We start from the raw sequence: 21,418 nt of genomic DNA, 5'->3' as shown, positions 1-21,418 counted from the left end.
GGAGCTCCGCATGAGTGGTGGGGGAGGGACTCCAAGGCCTCCTTCACGAATGAGGAGTCAGAAACAGAGAGGTTACCTGACTTTCCAAGAGCACAGAGCTGAACTTGACCAAGCCGGAGACAGAACCAGTCCTCTTGGCGCTCGGCCAACGCTCTTTCCATCCCCTCCAAGCTTCCTAAATAGCTGAGCACCCTTTCTGGAACATTGTCCCCAGGTATGAAATGGTGTTTGTCTTGGACAGTCCCACGCTCTTAGCTAAACAGGGAAGCATGTCATTTTTATCTCAAATCTGCCTTAGTTGCCCAGAGTGCTAAAATTAGAACAGTAAGACAGCCTAGACCACACCTTTTTCCTCTTAATAAAAAGAAAAAAAAAGATAAAAAGAGTTTATCCAAAGAAGCCATCAAATAATGATCTGACATTTTTGGTGGACTCAGCTGGAGAAGGGGAACCCCCGGGCTCGTCCTGGAACTGTGGGGACCGTCCTCAGAATCCAGAGCCACGTCGTGCTGACCTTGGGACCTGGCTTCCCAGCTGCAGACGCTGGGCTCTCATTTTCTTAAAGGTCCTCCATGCGTTACTATTTTCATGGTCAGTACAAGTGGCGTTTTGGCAGCATGACCAAACTGACCAGCGTATTTTTAGGCGGTAAGGACACTGCAATTTCACAGAAGACTCATGATAGGTTTTAGTACCAAGCTTGCCAATTACGGGCTTAAAATGGAAGTCTTGGCCGCACGCACTCCGTGTTTAGCTTGATGTCTGGGGGAAAGCGCTTATAATTGAAGGGTAAATTTTATCTCCAAAGTGAGAGTCTGCTCATCTGTCGCCACCCTAGGGCCTGGAGCCAAGTCTCTGCCACACCCTCATCCTGTCCCCTTCCCCCAGCTGGCGGGGACCCTGGGACGAGCAGAATCCAACATCTGGGGCTCATGCATCTCATGCAAGTTCCGAGAACAAGTTCTCTGCCTATAAACATGTGATGAAGCCTGAAAGCTGGGGGGATGTTGGTAGCATTTTGTGGGCGTTTACTATTTGCCAAGAACCAGTGACGCCATTGCACCTAATATTGACAGATCCGGTAACATGCCCAAAGGGCTTAGCTGCTGTGGGGCAGCCCTTGGGCTTGAGCCCAGCTCCTTCACGTTCAGAAACATGCTTTACCTCAATGCCAACCCTCCTCCCCAAGGGTGCTGCTGTCTGCGGCATATTGATGAGTTTCCTTTCTTTCCCCTTTTGTTTCAAATATAGTTTATACCCTGCAATGCCAGCATCACTTAAAAAATCTCCCCTTGAATTTGCAATACCATGTATATCATATGTTAACTACTAAGATATAAACCAATTTTGTCTGCTGGGTAACCTTCTCTTTCATTCATCTGTTTGTAAATTCTAGCTCTGCCCTCACACTGCTCGAACGTTTTATCAAGTGGTAAAAGTCTTTCTGTATTACTTTTTCTTTAAATGATATTTGTTTGGGTGGCTCTGTCGGTTGGGTGTACGACTTCAGCTCAGGTCATGATCTCGTGGTTCATGGGTTCAAGCCCCACGTGGGGCTCTGTGCTGATAGTTCGGAGCCTGGAGTCTGCTTTGGATTATGTGTCACCTTCTCTCTCTCTGCCCCGCCTCTACTCATGCTCTCTCTCTCAAAAATAAACAAACATTAAAAATTAGAAGAAGAAAAAAATAAAAAATATATTTCTTGGCTATTTTTGGCTATTTATTCTACCAGATGAAATTCAAAGCCATTGTGTTAAGTTTCAAGAAAGTTCTTTTGGGATATTAATTGGAATGTCCTTCAAATTAAAAACTAACTTGAGAAGAAGATTCTGGATTGTATTATGTTTAATGTTTGATGTCATTAAGGACAGAATGGAATGTCTGTCCCATTATATTTGTAAAACAGTTACTGTTGGCGAAAAGGAAAGCTCTTTATTTCTGAGTGTTTATTTTCTAACAGGATCGTGAACTCACTGAATGTAACTCGAAGACACGGTTGAAAGGCAGGCTTTCGTCCACGGAGCTACTTTGGAAACGGGGCCCAAACCGGATTGCGGCAGATGTACCAGTGACCTGCTTCCGGGGTGGGGATGGGGCGGGGGCTCTGGCCAGGCAGTCCTCTCAATAACCAATTTAGTTCTGTGTTTGCCCATTTATTCAACAACCACTCAGATGTGCCCTTCTACATTCCAGGTACGAGACCTAATAGCAAAAAGCTGGAAGCCTGGAAAAATAAGCTAATTAGCTAAAAAGTTTAGGATCCTTCTTACACTCCATCAGGAATTCTCACACTATGGTGAATAAATATAAAGAGCCAAGGTACTGTCCACGCATCAGCGAGCCTTCGCCTCCCCTCTGTGCTCATTAGCTTTCCAGGTAACTCTGACACAAAACCAAGTGGTGAAAAGTCTTCCTCGCTGTCGGAAACATTCCTTTCTTTTTCTGTTTCTTTTTCTTTTTCTTTCTTTTTTTGGCCATAACTGATGGCGAAACAGCTTAGGCTAGTGAAAAGAGACAGTTCTGGGTTCAAACCACACTCAGCCTGATGCTATGTGTCCTTGGGCAAGATCCTTAACCACTCTGAGAAACTCAGTTCTTTACAAAATCATGTGTTTGGGTCACACACCGCCTTGCTCTGAATCGCTAATAAACACAATGCTTTCAAGTGAATGGCAGAGGACCGCTGACTTCCTGGTGTAAAGGAGCTCATCAGCCCCTTTACTTGGAGCCCCTTTGAGGCCTCCGGAAACTAGTCCCTTCCTCCTGAGCAGAGGAGGGGGAAGTGAGCACAGGAGCCTGCCCAGCCTGGTGAGAACGGCCGCCTCCTGCGGTACCCTCCTGCGGTACCCTCCTGCGGTACCCCGGGCGTGTGGCCCCCACAGCACCACGGCGCCCTCTCTAGGTGTGCTGGACCCTGCTGCCCCCCGGGGAAACTGCCCAGGAGCCACTGTTGGGTAGGGGAGAATGGGGGTGAGGGGGGGAGGCGTGGATGAGCCTGCCCCGGAAACTGCCAGAAGCCAGACAATGATGTGTATCCCATATCCCCATCCAACAGCCCGGTGACTTTGGGCAACCCGCTCTTTTTCTCAGAGCCTCAGTTTCCTCCTTGGCAAACCCGGCATATCATGAGAACCTCCTCTTAGTGCTGTAGTCAGAAAGGAAGGGGTTGAGGCAGGTGACCCCCCATCCCCCTCCCCGCCAGCAAGTGAAGGGGCGGAGCTTAGCTAACACAGCCAATCACATCGCCTCAGGGGCATTTTGATCTGGTCCCTGAAACAACGGAGGGCTGAGCCAGACCCAAGTATGTGGGGAGGGAGTAGGGTGGCGGGAGAGGGGGCCAGGAGTGAGGAGGGTGTTCCTTAAGGGATACAAGTGCCCAAAACATTGCCATTGCCATCCTGACCTCTTTCCAATCCCTGCCTCTGCTTGCCCCACCCCAGCCTGGTCCCTGGGACCTGGCTCTTTGCCCATCTGCCACTCACCCTCTGCCCTCTGGCCCGGTGACTCCTCCGACTGGTCACAGGCACAGTAGAACCGGCCAGTATGCCTGCCTCACGAGTCACGGGCCTCAGTTTCCACAGCAGATCCATCGCTGAATGCAGCAACAAGGTTTTCCGGGCTCAGCACAACCCAAAATGAAACCCTCACACAGCCCTGGATGCTGGCATTTGCCCCCACATGGTGTTCTTGCCCCTCGGGAAATGCCCCCCACCATGTGCCACCCAGACGTCCTGTCGTCCTGTGGCCTCTCCTTGCCCTGTCCCTTCTGCCTGCTCGGCCCCTCTGGGAACAAGTCCTTCTTTCCCACCCAGATTCCGGCCTCCTCAGTCTCACTTGGCGGCTGACCCTCCGGTGTCCTGCTGACACCTCTCTCTGGCCAGTCTTGCCGCTCTGAGGCCACCGTCACACTGCGGCTGGGGTCACCCCCCATCTGTTGAGGCCCTCACTGCCCACCATCCTCGGGGAAATAGGCGAAGCCATGACTACTGAGGAGTCCAGCTCCGTGACACCCCCCACTTTCATAGGGGACGTCTGGCTGACCCCCACTCTCGCCCATGCACCAAACACGTCAGATAGGGACACAGAGCCATGGGGAGAAGGGTCACAGGGCAACGTTTAGGGGCTTGCGGCCTCCCCTCTGCCCCGTGACAGCCTGAGTCTGCCTCGTGAGGTGGTGACAGGCAGATGGGCCCCTGTCGCCAGCAGCACGTGCGCTCTCTCTCCCCCGCCACCCAGACCCTGCACTGTGGCGGTGGAGCGTCGGGGCACCCCTTTCATACCCCAGAAACAACCGAAGCATGAGACGTCCCACTGACAGGCCCGAAGGCCTTGGAGGCGAGCGGGTCCCTGGAGCTGAGCCACCCCGCCAGTCCATTAGCACCGGGGAAATGGTGGCCTTGAAGGGAGTGTCTTTCAGCCAGCGGGCTACACGGTGGAATGTACTAGCAACAAGTGCTACCATCCAGCGGGCAGGCATGAAGTGTGTGTGAATTCAAGATGACCTGACTCTGCCTCACGAAACTTTACTGAGACGGGCGACATTATCCCCATTTTACAGAAGAGAAAAGTGAGTCCCAGAGAGGGCCGATGATGTGCTCAAGCCACATAGCTAAGAGGTGGCAAGTCAGCATTTGAGCCCTCGTCAGCCCTCTGACCTTGTATAACCACCCCTTCCCCACAAAAAGCAGAGTTGCTGGGAGCAGAGGGGGTGCATGGGGGGGCGGGGAGGAGGGCAGCAGAGAAGCAGGTGGCGGGGTGAGCCCCTCCGTGACTCTGGAGCAGCATGGGCTGCGACCTTGACATAGGTCAGCCTCCAGGCATAGCCAGCAAATTCTGCTCCCTTCTGGAAAGCACTGTATCCCCTTCTAAGGTGGACTATGTAAAGACAAAATCAGAGACTACAGTATATTTGAAATTTTCAAATATATGGAAAATCATGTTTAATCCTTGTTCTTTTTTCTTCCTTCCCTCCCCTTCTTTTCTTCCTGTCTTGCCTCCTGCCTTTCTTTCCAGATATCAATTAAAGGAGAAAATGTTTGATTTCAAGGCTTAGGGTTTTTTTTTCAACCATTAAGAATAGCCTGGGGCACCTGGGTGGCTCAGTCGGTTAAGCGTCTGACTTCAGCTCAGGTCATGATCTCATGGTTTGTGGGTTTGAGCCCCACGTCGGGCTCTGTGCTGACAGCTTGGAACCTGCTTTGGATTTTGTGCCTCATTCTCTCTCTGCTTTTCCCTCATTTGCACTCTGTCTTTCTGTCCTTCTAAATAACATTAAAAAAAATTTTTTTTAATAGCCTTACTCTAGGGGTGCCTGGGTGGCTCAGTCAGTTAAGAGTCCAGCTTCGGCTCAGGTCATGATCTCATGGTTCGTGGGTTCCAGCCCCTCGTTGGGCTCTGTGCTGACAGCTAGCTCAGAGCCTGGAGCCTGCTTCCAATTCTGTGTCTCCATCTCTCTCTGACCCTCCCCTGCTCATGCTGTCTCTCTGTCTCTCAAAAAAATAAAAATAAAAAAACATTAAAAAAAAGTTTTTAGATAGCTTTACTCTAGCCTGGCCCCACAACACACACACACACACACACACACACACACACACACACACACACACATGGTACAGGTCAGTTGCCAGCTGGTCAGGGAAGTTCCTGCTCTGGCCTTCCTTTCTCTCACTTGAAAACTGGAGGAGAGCTTTGCAGTGTTTGGGAAGCACATCAGACCAGTAGCAAATATTCACCTCTCCCAACATTCATATAATCACAGACCCATTTCATAAATGAAAAGATCTAAGGAAAACAAGGAGCACAAGCTCTGGAGGGTCCAAAAGCACACGGGTCATTCTATTTTGCTCTCAGAACCAAAAAGAATTCCTATCGGCTCCTGGGCCACTTATCAAAGGGACGGTGCTGAATACGGAGAAAGCTGGAGGAAGGCTGGAGGGGGTTTCCGACCCCCGGGCCCACTGGCTGGGAGGAAACACCAGGTTGGAAGCCTCTTGGGCAGGAAGAGTCCTGCAGGCACCAGCCGCCGCCATGACCTTGAACGCGAGCAGATGACAGCAGACTGTCGGATTCAGCTCTCCCAGCTCCGCGGCCACAGCGCCGGCTGCAGGCAAGATGCCCCCACGCTTGCAGTCATCATGGGGCAGGACGAATGGTCAGACACCCTGATTTCCCACCAGACGCCATCTTTCAAATGAGAAGCATGTCACACCGGGCTCTGTTTGCCTTTGTGAGCCCTCGGAAGAAACCAGATGCTCTTTTGAGAGAGAAAGAGGGCATGTGAGCAGGGGAGGGGCGGACAGAAAGAGGGAGAGAGAGAGTCCCAAGCAGGCTGTCAGCGCAGAGCCCAGCTCAACCTCACAGACCGTGAGATCGTCACCTGAGCTGAAGTCAGGAGTCGGATGCTTAACCGATTGAGCCACCCAGCACCCCTGGCATTACATGCCTTAAAGAGGGATCTTTCCAGAAGCATTCCACCTGGCTGGATCTTGGCTCCACCTACCACCAGCTCTGACTTTGCATAAATTAAACTCTTAAGTTTTGAACGTTATCTTGTTTTAATCTAAAAACTGGAATAGTTGTGTCACAGGTGTCCTTGGCAGAACTTCCCATATGTTAAGGGTCACAGTCTGCCACTGATCCTTCTAGTCTTCCCAGGGGACAAGGGTGGGGGCAGCTAGGGCGGGTCCTCTCAACTGGCTATCTGAATGCAGATGTCACCGCTTTCCCCTGCTTTGGGTCACAACCTCCTGACCAAGGAAACTTCTAGACTTTCTCATTAACTACCCTCAATGGGGAATGCCTGGTCATTCTACCACATTCTTCGAATTCTTAACCATAATTTTCAGCTCACAATGGTCATTTCCACCCCAGACCCTGCTGAAGTCTTGGGTGACCTTATCATCTACGGAGACCGTCGATGGTGCACTCACCACTCTGGTCGGTTTCCCGACCCCTCAGTCCCAGAGACATTCAGGTCTGCTCCTCCCAGCCCAGAGCCCCCACGACCACATCCACGTTCTACCATGGCACCTAAAGCCGCTCCTGACTCTCCCCGCCACTCCACGCTCCTCCCCGCTCCACGGAATCCATCTTCACCGGTCTGTCGTAAGCCAGGGCCACCCACTGGTTCACTGTTTCAACTCCCCTTTTGCCAGTGCCCTCAACCATGTCTCCCTGGGTGGATTAACCGAAGGGACGGCTTTCTCCACAGCTTGTCTTGGTCAGCAGAGCTCAAGTAAAGACATTTCCACAGACAGATCGGCTCCTTCACAACATCTGGGTCCCCAGCCTCACCTGAACTGTCAAGAGCTCAGTGCCCTAGTCCTCACCCCTTTCTGTTCTCTACAACCATCGCCTCCGGTTCCTGTGGCTCCGTCCAGGCCTAGCATCACACCTTCAGTCGGTGCACGACCTCTCGCCTCCCAGAGAAAAGAGGGACCGCCCTCAGCATCGGCCTCAACTCTGTTCGCCTCTCCACTCTCTATGAACCATCACATCTTCACTTTCTTTCTCCTAGAGGGAGGAAGGGGGCTGTTGGGGCCAGTTCCCGGATCTGTGTTCTAGAGCTTGTTCTCTCTCACCTCCCCCAAGGGCATCTGCAACCACTTACACCCCCAGGCCAGTCGTGCCCCCACCACTCCTCTGTCTGCAGTCTTTAGCATAAAAAACACACTCAAATGCCGCCGTTGAAAACAAGACCTCACTCTAACCCAGGGTTTCTGACCTGGGGATTAGATTTCAGGGGCTGACTTCCCTGAAAATAGAGACAAAGTCTGGTATGTATGTTGGGGCAACTGCTTCAATACGTTCTCAGAGGTGTTTCACGACCTAAAGACAGATAGTTACCAACCCATGGGCCACCATTATTTAAAGCTGTCAATTGCGTTCTCTCTTTTTCTTCAGAGCCAACATTCTTGGGGAAGGTTTGTAGTTTCTGCTTTCTCAAATCACTACTGTTTAGCTTTGCCCTCAGCATCCCGCTACATTTGTAAAGTGCCTGACTAACCCAATCAGAGTCAGTAGTCCCCACCGTCCTTATAATTGTTGGTCACATCTCCCTTGCCTGGTTCCCATGACACCCCGCGCCACCAGCACTGCCTCCCGTCTTCCTCCTTCTTCCTCTGGCTTCCCTTATGCTCTTCCCTTCAATGCTGCTGTTCCTCAGGAGTCTGCCCTTGACCTGCACTGTTGATATTCCAACAGACTCTCCACGGACGACCTATCCTATGACTTAAAGTACCGACACACCAATGATCATCTGCACATCTCCAGGCCAGAAGCCTCACCCAAGCCCCAGACGGAGGCCATCCATGCTTCTAGACCCCTCCAAGCAGATGGACACGAGGCACCCCAATTCAGCATGTTGAAAGCTGAGGGCTTACTCTTACTTCCAGCCTCACCCACAGTCTTCAACTGGTTCCCCTCTTCCATTGTCTTGGAAGCTGTCCCCACTACCCATGGGACTGCTCAACCAGAAATGGTCAATGTTGTCCCCAACTAGTGTTCAGGTAGACTGAATGCCCACCTAGAAAGGACATTATAGAAGGAAAATTAAGATACATACTCTTTCAAGTCTTAATTTCACGTTCTACCATTGTAAGTGGATGCTCTCCCTGGGGTAACACATTCCATCTGAATTTCCGGCAAAAACATGGCCTCCAGTGCTTCTCGATATCTGTCTGCTGCCTCCCTTCCCTACCTCCTCAGTCACATCTCTCTCCATTCTACTCCCTACCAACCTAAACTCTTGTCTGGTGGTCTAGCAAATCACCGTGTGTGGTATGACTTTATTCCTCTAATCTTACACTTAAAAAATGTTTATTCATGTAATGAACTCATATCATCCTTCAAGATGTAATTCAGATGTGACTTCCTATGCACACCCTTCTGAGGCTCCTACCCCCACTACCCGCAACCTACTGTTCCACAAACATACTGCATTGTGATTTCCTCGTGTTTTCTATCTCTCTGTTAAATTATTAGCTCCTGAGACCAAAGGCTCTGCCTCAGTTTTCATTGCTTCTTTAAGACCTATCAAAAGAGTATATAAAAATAGTAACCCTAGAAATAGCAATACAGTTGTAGGTGGCATTTGTTAATGTTCTGTGTGCTAAAGAGGAATAATAATATCACTATTTTGCCCAATTCCTGAGTGTGTTTTTAATGAATGAATTAATGAGGTTCCTTAACTAATACAGAACAGGTAGGATGCCGAGTCTTTTCTATCTCTATAAAGATTACTACTACAATCATTCACCTACCCGAAGACCTCAACAAATAATTGTTGAGCAAGTGGATTACTGGATGAATTGGCCACCTAGGATATAAATCATGGCCCACCGATTTAATAATATCACTCTTAGGTGGCACATTCCAGTTTATGAAACATTCTACTAACACCACAAGGTGTTATCACTACATCAAATGTACTACTATTACCAGCTTTCAAGGGACAGAACTGAGGCTCTGAGCTGGTGTAGGATGTAGCCATAGTCACAGCTTGTGGTTAGCAAACCAAAGGCTTAACAAAATCTGCCCCCTCCCAGTGTCTACTTCACCACAGCTACCCCTTTGTCCCCGAGGCTCAACTTCAGAGATCAAGTGCTTCCCTTTCTTGGCCAGCATTTCGCAGGCAGCGGTTTCCAGAGATGTCTAAAATGGCCCAGCATCTCCTGAGGTTACGAGCCGTGGACTGGTGAGTCACCATCTTCTACACCGCTACCTTCAAAGACACTTCTGGAGGAAATTTCTAGCTAAGAAAAAGACATGCACGTGGAACCAGAGTTGGAGCAACACTCCCTCCTCCTGACAAATTACTAAGTTCGTCATGAGCAAAACTCCTACTGGAAATGCAAAGGCCTGGAATCAGTCTGATTTCTCTCTGAGAAGTCTGGCTCATTTCGAGTGGACCCCTCCAAATTCCCTCCACATACAAAGGTGACCTGGAAGATGGCATGATAATGGGGTTTTCTAGGAGCATGTGAACACTTTCTTGGGGTTGTTGTGCGTGATCCTGGGTGCTGGGTAAAACTGCAGAAATTCAACAGCACAAATGCATATGGAGAACCTACATGAGCTGACCAGAGGGATTCCAATAACGCAGAGGTCTCTCTTGAACCAAAGCATCAGGCAGAGGGGAACCTGACCTCTCAGTGGACTGTGGGTAACTCGCCCAAGGTCACACGGCTGGTCTGGATCCAGGCGGACTCCCGAGTCTGCGCTGTGCCTCCTCAGGCACGGTGCCAGGAAGGGCAGCTCCGGCTGTCACCACCGTCAGTCGGGGCTGCGTGTGACAGGCTCCGTCCGGAGCACGTCCTTCCATGACTGCATCCAAATCTCACGGCCCCTTTTGGATGCAGGGATATTAAGAAGTCTGCCTTGAGGACACTGAGGCTCAGAGCAGTGACGTGACTTGCCACGGGCCACAGGGAGTAAGAACAGAACTAGAATTGAAACCCGGATTCACCGCATGCCAACGTCTCTCTGCTTCACTGATCCCACTTCTACAAACATCTGCCAAACACTGCTTGCCTGTGCCTAAGTTATCACAAAACCAGAAAAACAAAAGCCACACCTTACAGCATAACTGGGCCAATCACTAATTAGAACTACAAAAATAGAAAACTCGGAGGGAAATTTAGTTAAGCTACCTCCTCACACAGCAAGGGCATCTCCAACAGGCTCGAATACTCCAGGGGCGGGGAGCCCATCACGTCCACCACAGCACAGTCACCAGTGCCTTCTTCCATCACCTGCCTGACCCCATCCCCCTCTCGCCCCATCCCTCACTGGTCCCCCCAGGATCCCAGATGCCCCTTCCACACTGAAGACTTCCCTTGGTCCCTCCTGAGCTGGGCCCTCTGGTCTTCCAGACTTTGCACATGGGGGAGACAAGGTGACTGCCTTCATCATAAATCAAATCCAGCTCCTCCAATGGGATTAGAGAATTCAGCAGAGACTCAACAGTGGGGATGAAAAAGTGAACAATTACCAAAGAATCATTAAAAAACAAAACAAAACTGAATATAGCCCTAGCCACTTATAACGTGGTATTATTATCTTTAGTCAACAATTAATATTATTATTATCCATGAAACTAAAGGAAATCTACCATGATGGATGGACTACATCCAGCGATGCCTGGGTTCAGAGTCCACTGCACAGAATACCTTGATGGGCTCTAGGGAAAGGCCACCTGTCTAAAGTATTTCTTCTAAATATTTGTCAAATTGAGACACCTGCGTGGCTCAGCCAGTTAAGCGGCCTGCTTCAGCTCAGGTCATGATCTCACGATTCATGAGTTTGAGCCCCGCGTCAGGCTCTGTGCTGACAGCTCAGAGCCTGGAGCCTGCTTTCCATCCTGTGTCTCCCTCGCTCTCTGCCCCTCCCCCACTCATGCTCTAATGAATATTTGTCAAATCATCTGAGAAATAACAATTTTCTGGTTTATCCACTTGTGAAAATGTGAACACTCTTGTAGAAAATATCATACTAAAACAATATCAATCATTTTCAGTGTGAATTATTTTGTTAGCTCTATTAAGTTTTAATTTTAAATGTTTTATTTGCTTATTTTGAGCGGGGGAAGGACAGAGACAGACAGAGAATCCCAAGCAAGGCTCTAAACAAACAGTTGGCACAGAGCCTGGCACGGGACTCAATCCCAAGAACCGTGAGATCATGACCTGAGCCAAAATCAAGAGTCGGTTGCTTAGCCGTCTGAGCCACCCAGGCACCCCGACTCCACCCGGTTGGACGAGAGCTCTCCGGCAGAGCACTAGGAAATAAAACAACAGAAAAGCGAGGTGTAGCTACTCTACGACAGCCAGCTGGTCAGGGCTGAGTTGGGAGTGGGAGGGGAAGAAGAACCGCTTCCGTCATCAGAGAGGCTGCCGTGGGGCCGGAGTTCCAGCAGCGAGGCCTGGGGCTGAGCAGCAGGAAGTCATGAGTTTCTCAGAGTGGGCTGGAGGCCACGAATAGGAAGGGGGGGAAAATCAGGTGGAACCCCAAACGGCCGCCACCTCACAGTTTTGGCTGTGCTCATTTTTTATTGTGTAGTATCTGATTGATTCCAGGCTGAAAATACACCTTCTACAGCTAAGCAAGACACTTGACAAAATATCTTTAAATCTAAAGCCGAAACAACCCAAACCGAAAGGTTTTCTTCTTGGTTCTATCTCCTGTAATTTGAAGAATTCCCCAACAATCCAGGTACACAAATGATACTCTCTGGGGGCAAGTCTAAGGAGAATCCTAAGCCTTCTCCAGCCCCTAAGATCTAACGAGGGTTCAAGACACAATCAATCGGCAAACATTAATCAAGTGCCTCTTGGGCTCACCACATACAGCTGCACAGGTTGTACACTGTACTACAGGGGCCGCTTTCATAAATATCACCTGGGAAAGGGATCCCTGGAAACTGGCAGTACTTGACCTCATTTAGCTATTCCAACACCGCCACCTTCACCAGGCACTGGATGAGCCAACTTTACATATAATGTCTCTTCTGAGCTTCATAACAACCTCACTGAACTAAGCATCATCACCTCCATTTTAAAGGTGAGGCAGCTGAGACTCAGAAAGTTTCTTTAAACTGGTCAAGATCATTCCTTTATTTTTACATCCTTCCAACAAACACGGAATCCCTATTAGTTTAAACACTAACCCAGAGCAAACTGAATCTAAACCTAACAATTACAAATAAAATAATATTATCTACCATACACCTGGCACTGTGCCAAGTATGAAGGATCAAGCCCTAAATTATGAACTCAGTTTCTGGGATCACAAGATCCAGCAAGCAAGCAGCAGTGCACTCATTCAGTCAGCAAACACTTTGTGAGCACTAACTAGGATGCAGGCAAGCTTCTGGGGCCTGAGAGTATAGTAGCAAATGAGACACACAGAGTTCCTGCCTTGGGGCAGTTTCCCTTCTTTGGGGGAAGAGCAAGCAAATATTCAAGAAGTCAACAGGTGAGAACATTTCACAGCAGACAATAAAGCAGGTGGGGGGTTGGAGAGGGCCCAAGAGGCTGCTTTAATGTTGTGTTAGAGATGATATCAGCTCAGAGGACAGATGGGCCCTGGGGGACATGCTAGGGTGAAGCCTGGGGTGCAGGGCTGCGCAGAGTAAGCACTTGCTAACACCTGCAGAATGGATGAGGGGGGCGGGGGATGGCGGCCCAGGCACAAGAGACCATGACCCCAGCCCAGCGCCTCATCAGCTGGCTGGCCCCTCCCGCCGGCATCTGGCATCCGTGGGGAGACCTGAGGCTGACCGGCTGGGGGCCGTTCCTTCACGTCTCCCACTTCTTCCATCTCCCACTGCTGTGACAGTTTGCCAGCTGTGCCCTTCTCCTCAGCCCCCGGGGTCTCTGGAGGGAGCTCTGGGAGGGACTGCTGGGCCCTGTGCTAGAGGGGCATCCGGGCGCACGCCCCGCTTGGAGAGGGGAGCTCGTCCCTCGGGTGTGCGACCCCTCCCTGGACAGCACTTCTCAGGGGGCAGCTACGGACCCAGCACCGGGAGCTCCCGCAACAGGGCGCATGCGCACGAATTTGGAATCGAGGTGCACGTTTCACACAAGCTTTTGGAGTTGGTGCCTCTGAAGATTTAGGAATTAGTCCTTGTGTGGGTTACTCTGTCACCAGTCTGGTGGCTCAAGAGGCAGGTGACAGTGCCCCTGCACAGTTAGGAGCACCTGCCGCGCCCGCAAGCACGCCCCTGCGGGGATGGCGGCAGTCCAGTAGGCCACGCCCACATCGGCGTGTCACCCAAGTAAGGTCACCCCAGCATCCCTGAAAGGGCAGCTGAGGCCGCCACTTCACTGAGACCACGCTGCAGCTCACTGTGTCCTCTGGCCAGTCCTGTACCTTCCCTTCCCCCCTCCTCCCCCTGGGGGTACCTTTCCCTAAACAATAACCTGCACCCACAGTCTGATTCCTGAGGAGCCCAGCCAGCCACAGTCAGCACATTCAGTGGGGAGACTGGGCTCCAACTCGGACTGGGTTCGAATCTCTCCTGTTTACCAGCTGTGTGAACTTGGACCTCTCTGAGCCTTAGTCTCCAAATCTGGGGAATAGACATAATCGTGCACATGGGGCAGTCGTGAGGTTAAACTACGGAAAGCATTTAGCACAGTGATGGATGCAATAACCAATGACTAGGAATGTTTAAAACAGAACATTCTGCAGCTCTGCCCTTAACCGGCTGTGACTTAGTAGAGCCATTTTCTCTCTGTCTGTTTCCTCTTCCACAAAAAGGTGGGTTTGCACTTGCGAAGTATCGCTCACATCTCTTACACACTCACTCTTTATCAGGTTCTGTGCGGAGCCTTGTACTTACTCCAGCATGAGCCTCCTAGACTCATCTCTCTTATTTTCTTCCATCCTCCCCATTTCAAGGAGGCAAACGGAGATATCGCTGGGCTGAGAAAGAGCTGGAAAAGGACCGGGAGCTGCAGGGACTGACTTCAAAGCCCACGGCTGTGCCGTGTCCCGTTGCTTCCTTCAATTAGATGATGTCCAGGCCCTCTGCCAGCACTGACATTTTTTTAGGATCACACAACTCTCCGGCTTAATAGAAAACATTTGCAGAAAAGATCAACCGAATTCCAGCACCCCACTGGCACAGCGGACGGTAAAGGCAGACAAAGTTGATGGACTGTGATTGTGTGGCCTAGAAAGACTGTCTGTGCAGACACTTCCAGCCCTGGAATTCTGGCTTGTAGCTGTCCCTGAGCTCCGGGAGGCGAGGAGAAGAGCTGGGGGGCTGGGCAGGGCCTGCTGCAAGCAGGCACATTTCTCCCCTGCAGGGACCAGCCTGTGTCACACCTGCTGCTCCAAGGGGGGCTCATGGTCAAGAGCCGGAGCATTTTCTAAGGGGCATTTTGAAGTGTCTTGGGGCAAAAGGAACTTAGAATACAGACACGGATCTCCAAAGACTCATAATCTGTGTTTTCCTCTGGTTGGCAATCCAAAAACTCAATTTGCTTCAGTAGCACTTCTGAGCAAAGTGCTTCGGAAATGGTAGATGAAAAGCAACATGTCATGGGAATAAGCCTGTGGAAGACCCAATGTTGGATTCTGACTTCCCGTGCCTTTCTCCTGACTAGGAAGCAGGCTCCTATCTTTGCAGTCAAGACCTCCAGCCCCCAGTGCAGTGCCTTTTCTGGAATATAGGTGAAAATTCAGAATCCATTACCCAAAATGTGGCTGGTATAGACATAGTCCCCGAGTTGAGCTGAACTGAAGTGAAAGATGTTCGGCCCTAACACGTTTCTCTAACTCGTCCTCCCCAGGGTTTGCTGCCACTTTCAGCTGCCCACCCCCCCCCACCCCCAGGTCATTGCACCAAGGTCTAGTGCCGAACCCAATACTGTCTCTCCTGGTGGCTCCATGCCCAAGCGAAAGCCTTTCCCTCCTGCTCAGTTCACTGATGACCCTAGGCCCACCAACGTCTGAATGTCCCAGGCCGTTTCATGCCCCTGGGCCTTTGCACGCACGGACCCGCTCTCTCTGAAGGAAAGGCTTTCTGAAACTTGGCCATTTGACAAACTCTGCCATCTTCAAACCATCTAGTGTGTTAGAAGCCCCCGAGGTGTGAGAGTTCAGAAGTCCCCTCCCCCTTCCCACCACCCCCACTGACGACTCAGTACATCCGCATCCTTCTTCAAAGAGGCTTTGAATGGGTGACTTAATATATACCAACTCTCCACAAGGCACAAGGCCGAGCATTAGATGTCCAGACAAGTCCAGGGCAGGAAGTCCATGTCCGTCACCCTTTCCAGAGACTCACACCAGATATTCTTCTCTAACTCGGAGGGGGGCCAATGCACGTGGGCCCGAATCCCAGGGGCTCATTTAGTCTCTCGGGTCCTCACCTCCCTTATTTGAAAAGCAGACTTGGCCACCATCTACTTTTCTTAGAGCACTAAAGGACTTGTAAAACATTGGGTGGTTAATAAATATTTCCTTTCCTCCCCAAATAGGAAGTGCATAAAGATGAACAGTCTATATATACAGGGCGTATACACGCGTGTGTGTGCACACGCACATGCACAATCCGCGTCAGAATCAGATCACATATCAATACCCTGCAGGCGGAATTGTGTCCCCCGCTTGACTGCCGTCCAAGGCACACACCCAGACCCTCCGTTCCAGTTTGGGAGCTCTGAGCACAGATGGAATGCAGGCGCCGACGTCCCTCCCGTCTTCAGATCACACTTGTCAAAATCGCACTTGTTTAAAAATCCTGTGACATGTCATTCTGCCTTGGAAACTTCAACTGAGATCCATAGACTGCATGTGTGAAGGGGGATGTGAAACGCCTCTCCTGCCTCGTGTTGGTAACTCAAGTCCCAGGAATACAAATTATCAGGAAAAAAAAAAAAAAACAGACCAGAAACACCGTCAAACTCGTTCACACTTTGATTTGCTCATATCTAAGAGGACGCACTGGACGTTCAGACACTGGACCCTGCTTTATCTATACGCTGAATCAGTAATATTTTTGTAATGAGAAAGGTCCCAAGTACGTGGTGGAGAAATGAACTCACTGCTAGTGAGGATATCACTAGCAACGATGTTGGAGACTAATTTGGCAACACAGAGCTAGAGTCTTAAAATACACAGTTTGTCAAACCCAGTAATTCTGCTTCAGAGAATGTGTCCCCCGGGAAGTAACCTGGACGTTGGGAAGAGCTTTATGCACCCAGGTATTCATTATGGTATTTTCATGATGATGAAGAGTCATAAACAGTCAAACACCCAAAAATAGAGCAACAAGTCAGATCAACAGGTCTACCTGGCAGAAAAACGCAGAAGCCACTGCTGGTACCCCTGGCCTGTCTTCACCTGTTTCTTTTTCACCAGACAGGGAGTTTTGTGAAAGTAGGAATATGGACAGAGGGATGAACGGATGGATGAATGAACAAATGAATGAATGAATAAACATACCATGCATGAACGCATTAAGAGTCACATTGTAGAGAGATTACAAGTACTTCAGACCACAGAAATGCCTAAGGAGATTAGAAGCAAATAAATCACTGTTTGAACCGACATTACTTCTAAATAACTCTGCTTTTTTTCCTCTTCATTTCTTCATGGTTCAAATGCTCTACAACTAACCGATATCAAAGAAGGAATTTTCTCTTGAGATCTGTGTGAAGATCAAATGCTTGGTGCATTTGTGAGGACAAAACGGAGCATTCACTAAATGTTTAGGAAATGTTTCAGAAAAGATTATATTATCGCATTTAATTAAATGCAGCTCACGTCGCTACCCACTCTCCTATAAAATGAAATAAAGGAATTTAAAAAGTCTAAACCCAAAAAGATAACAAAAGAAAACAAGGACGGGCAAACAGCAGATAAGAGACTTCAACAAATTTTTCAGGGAGGAAAAGAAGGTGGAGGTGTGTTGATAGACTCAGAGGAGCTAATGCTCCAGGTCCCTGCAGAATGGGGCGTGGACCTGATCTGTCTGTTTCACGAGCACCCCAAGAAGCCCAAGAAGGGTGGGGTACCGGGGAAGGCAGGGTGGATCACAGGACTAAAAACAGGAGGGTCCGCTGCCCACACACAGTGATAGGTAACGGCAACAGGAGATTGCCTTGGTCCCTGGGGCTCCCCGGTGAACCAGATGCACATAAATGGAGCAAATAATACCCTTGTTTCGACCCCCAGCCTTGACATGACTAGATGTTGAGGAAGGACAAAGAAGGAAAGTTGAAAAGGGTGATAAAGGAGAACCTCAACTCCTCACCTATCAAAACTGGAAGGAACTCCACAGTCACTTCCAAGATGGACAAATCTCAGAATAGAAGGATTTGTGTGTTATTTAGAAATGGAGAGGCCAGGATGAGAAAAAACAGCTATAAGAGTTAAGCGCGGGAGTCTCTGGAAGCAGAAATGGCCGGCGGTAGAGGAGAGACAAGGAGTCTGTTGGGTTTTTTTTAACCATAAGTCTCTGGAGACGATGTGATTATTTCAGTTGTTTGTACATTATCTTGATAAAACTCAGTACCAACTTGGACCAAAGTCTGGTCGGGATGTGCGTCCCCTGCTTGGTCGTGGGTGTGTTACCCTCTCCTAAGCACCCTGTCCACCATTCATGATGTGACAACGGCGACTCCTACATCACAGCATTTTAGAAAGCTGACACTAGATCGTACACCCAAAGTCCTAGACACAAAGTCGCCAACTGTTTAGACACAGGATTCCATACAGAATGTGCAAGTGAGCTCTTCGAATGAGGTGGCAGAAGCCCACACACGGGTTGAGGACATTTATACTTTTAGCCACAGCCTTGGCTAAATGATGCCTTCCTACACATGCTCTATATTCTGTCTCTTCAACCAGGACTGTAATGACAGATGTCTGGATCTCCTCAGACATCATGTCACAGGACAGGAATCAACGTCGCTTGGGCCCTTCGAGTCATTTCCTGACCAAGAGAAGGAAGAATAGGGTCTTGCATCCAGGCCCAGGCTCACCTGCCCCATTCCCACTCATCCCTGCCCCCGCCCCGCCCAGAAACCGCTGCGCCCACTTCTCTGCATATCCTGCTGCCTTGTGACCAGACAGGGCATGTCGGGGGTGAGGGAAGGAACAGCAGGAGGGGTCCCCGCCCCAGATGTCGCCCTGTGACCCCCAGTGCTCTAAGGGCTGCGAGCCCCCACTTCCCTGCTCTAGCAATAGCTGGTTCTTTCCCTGTTTGGCCACAGCACCACTATTCTTGACATTGGCCTAGGACTGTGCAGGTCTAGCCATTCCCGGACAGGGTGAAGACAATCCTCGGGATGAAAAGTGCGGAAACTGGACTAAACCCTCCTCTGCTTCCAACTGATTGCACTATTTGGCCAAGGCGTTTATTCGCTAGGAGTCGGTTTCCCCTTCTGTGAAATGGGCACGGGGCCAGTGGGACCCCATCTCCACGTGTGTGCAGTTGCCAGGAGCTCGAATTAATGAGTGTGAGAGGCCCAGGCGAGCTGTCAACCACTGGGCAAAACTAAGAGAAAGAGGAGAAGAAGGAAAAGTGTGGTGGACCTCTCCCGAGAGAGGCGGAAAGGACAACGCACTTACCTTTCTCCGGGAGGGAAGGCAGAACCACCGAGGGGCAAAAACCAGGAGCAGCGTTCTGAGCAACTGAAAGACAAGGAAGAGGCAGCCTTTTAGGTCTCCTCCACCCTCAAAGGTATTAATTAACAGAGGCTCAAGGTGGTAATGGCAAAATCGGACCTGGAAGGCAGACAGGCTGTGTTCAGCTCCCGGAGACACCCTGAATTGGTCAGGATGGACTAGATTGGGCCCAGGTGACAAGCACATGGCAGAGGTTTTTAAAGCCACCAGCACCCAGGGTGGTCTCTCCCTTGCTCAATGTGTCCATTGTAGGTGGGCTGGGGTTGGCTCCATGTCAACTCCCGGAGGCTCCACCCCGCCCCCTGTGCCCCCTGTCTCGACAGCAGCGGGGCAGGGAGAGAGCAGCAAACTTCACTCTTGCTCCACGGCTTCTGCCTACAAGGGACGCACCCCTCATTGGCACACGGGTCACTGATCAAAGCCAGCAACGAGGCTGAGGGATGAGCAGGTGGGGTCCCGCCATGTTGCAGGGACAGATGGGGGACGGCACATGTGCTTACAGCCATCACTTTCTGACTCGGTTCACTTAGGCGAGGCACATAAGCCCATGTTTCCACATGTCTGCAATGCGATCATACGACCTGCATTACGGTGAGGATGACAGGAGGGAGTGTGGTGCCAGGCCCGGGGTAAGAGCTCAGTAAGTGACAGGTGCCCATGGCAGGCAGTACGGCAGGGTGGACAGAGCACAGACTTGGTGCACAGGCCGACCTGGACCCGAATCTCCACGTGCCACTCAGAAGCAGGGAGTCTGGAAGGACGAGTCATCTGACTTTTTCTAGACCCGCTTTCAGCAGTGATAAGATGTGGATGTTGTAAAAACCAAGTGAGAAAGCAGGCATTCGCGGTGGAGGGCCCCTAGGTGCTAAGTATCTTCTTCCCCTTCCCCTTACTGAACAGCTAACGTGTCACTATTAGTTTCTCCCGTGGGCCCAAACCGGCTGCAGGGGGCATGGTCAGCAGTCAAGGGCAGGGCCCTGCGGTCAGCGGCCCAGGGTGGCTGGCTTGGCCTCTTCCGTCTGTGTGCCCTCCACACGTTATCTCAACCCCCTGTCCTCAGTGTCCCTTACAGCAACACCTCTCTCAGGCTCGTACGCTTTAGATGAGTCGGTACTGAAAGCTTTGAGCATACAGCAGGCTGGCCCTCAGTGAATGCCGGCCAGGAGCCACTTGTAACATTGCCTTTCTACGGTGACACGCTGTCCTCTGTCCCATTCTCCCTCCATAAAAAGCATGGACTAGAGTCACGCTCTAGTCTGGTCCTGAAAGTGCTGCCCCTCCCCCGCCTTCTTCACTTTGGTCAGGTGAGCCATAACCCAGCCTCTCTTGGTTCTAGAACCTCCAGTTGTATTGTGTCCTTTTTTTTTTTTTCCTCATGGTTCCACCTTCCTGGAAACACCTGCTCCCTCCCAGTCACTCTAAGGCCCTGGCGCCCAGGGCGAGTAGCAACACCGAGCCAGCCCCACCCCCCACAGTGTCTGATTCAGCGGGTCTGGGGGGCGGCCTGAAATCTGGCCTTTCCAACAAGTTCCCAGGCGACGCCGATGCTGCTGGTCCGGGGACACACTTTGAGGACCACTGAGCTGCGGTATCGGTCATCTACCGCTCTGTGAGTTCCTCAAGCGATGCTCCGAATTACCAACCACGGCCACGCTCCACTACCCACAGCGGGCCAGCGCGGCTTGTTTGTTTAAATACGTGTCTTTCCTGGAAGAGAGAGGCTTTTAGAGCCAACGTCCTGAGACAGGACGTCTTTGGAGAATAGTGAGACCATCCATATGGAGGCACTCAGATGCTCTCACCCTTGAACCCAGTAATCCTGTTTCTGGAAATGTATCTTTTTTTTTAATTTTTTTTAATGTTTTATTTATTTTTGATACAGAGAGAGACAGAGCATGAGAGCGGGAGGGGCAGAGAGAGAAGGAGACACAGAACCAGAAGCAGGCTCCAGGCTCTGAGCTGTCAGCACAGAGCCTGACACGGGGCTCGAACCCATGAATGTGAGATCTGACCTGAGCCGAAGTCAGAGGCTTAACCGACTGAGCCACCCAGGTGCCCCTGGAAATGTATCTTGAAATGCAAAGCGAGCTCAGCTTGCAAAGGAAACGGTTATGCTAGAATATTGTAGTGAACTGTACTGTATTGTATCGTATTATGTTGTAAAGAATGCATATGGCACACATATAGTATACGTTTATTTCATGGTACTAACTAATCACTGGAAACTATGGAAATATTTGACACCATGAGAACCATTAGGCAAGCCACAGTCCATTCC

General features: G+C 50.4%; 1 protein-coding gene across 1 annotated transcript in view; it reads right to left on the bottom strand.

The window, feature by feature from the left end:
* Positions 1 to 21,418, bottom strand: part of TG (thyroglobulin) — a 233,195-nt gene that overhangs the window by 120,152 nt on the left and 91,625 nt on the right. The window contains exon 34 of the mRNA XM_029923329.1: positions 19,084 to 19,146. Within this exon, the coding sequence (XP_029779189.1) occupies positions 19,084 to 19,146 (63 nt within the window). The remainder of the gene's footprint in view (positions 1 to 19,083; positions 19,147 to 21,418) is intronic.

This window comes from Suricata suricatta, chromosome 15 (assembly GCF_006229205.1).
Source record: "Suricata suricatta isolate VVHF042 chromosome 15, meerkat_22Aug2017_6uvM2_HiC, whole genome shotgun sequence".
Classification (NCBI taxonomy): domain Eukaryota; kingdom Metazoa; phylum Chordata; class Mammalia; order Carnivora; family Herpestidae; genus Suricata; species Suricata suricatta.
The sequence above is the reverse complement of the archived record's forward strand: the minus strand, read 5'-3'. Positions and strand labels throughout refer to the sequence as shown.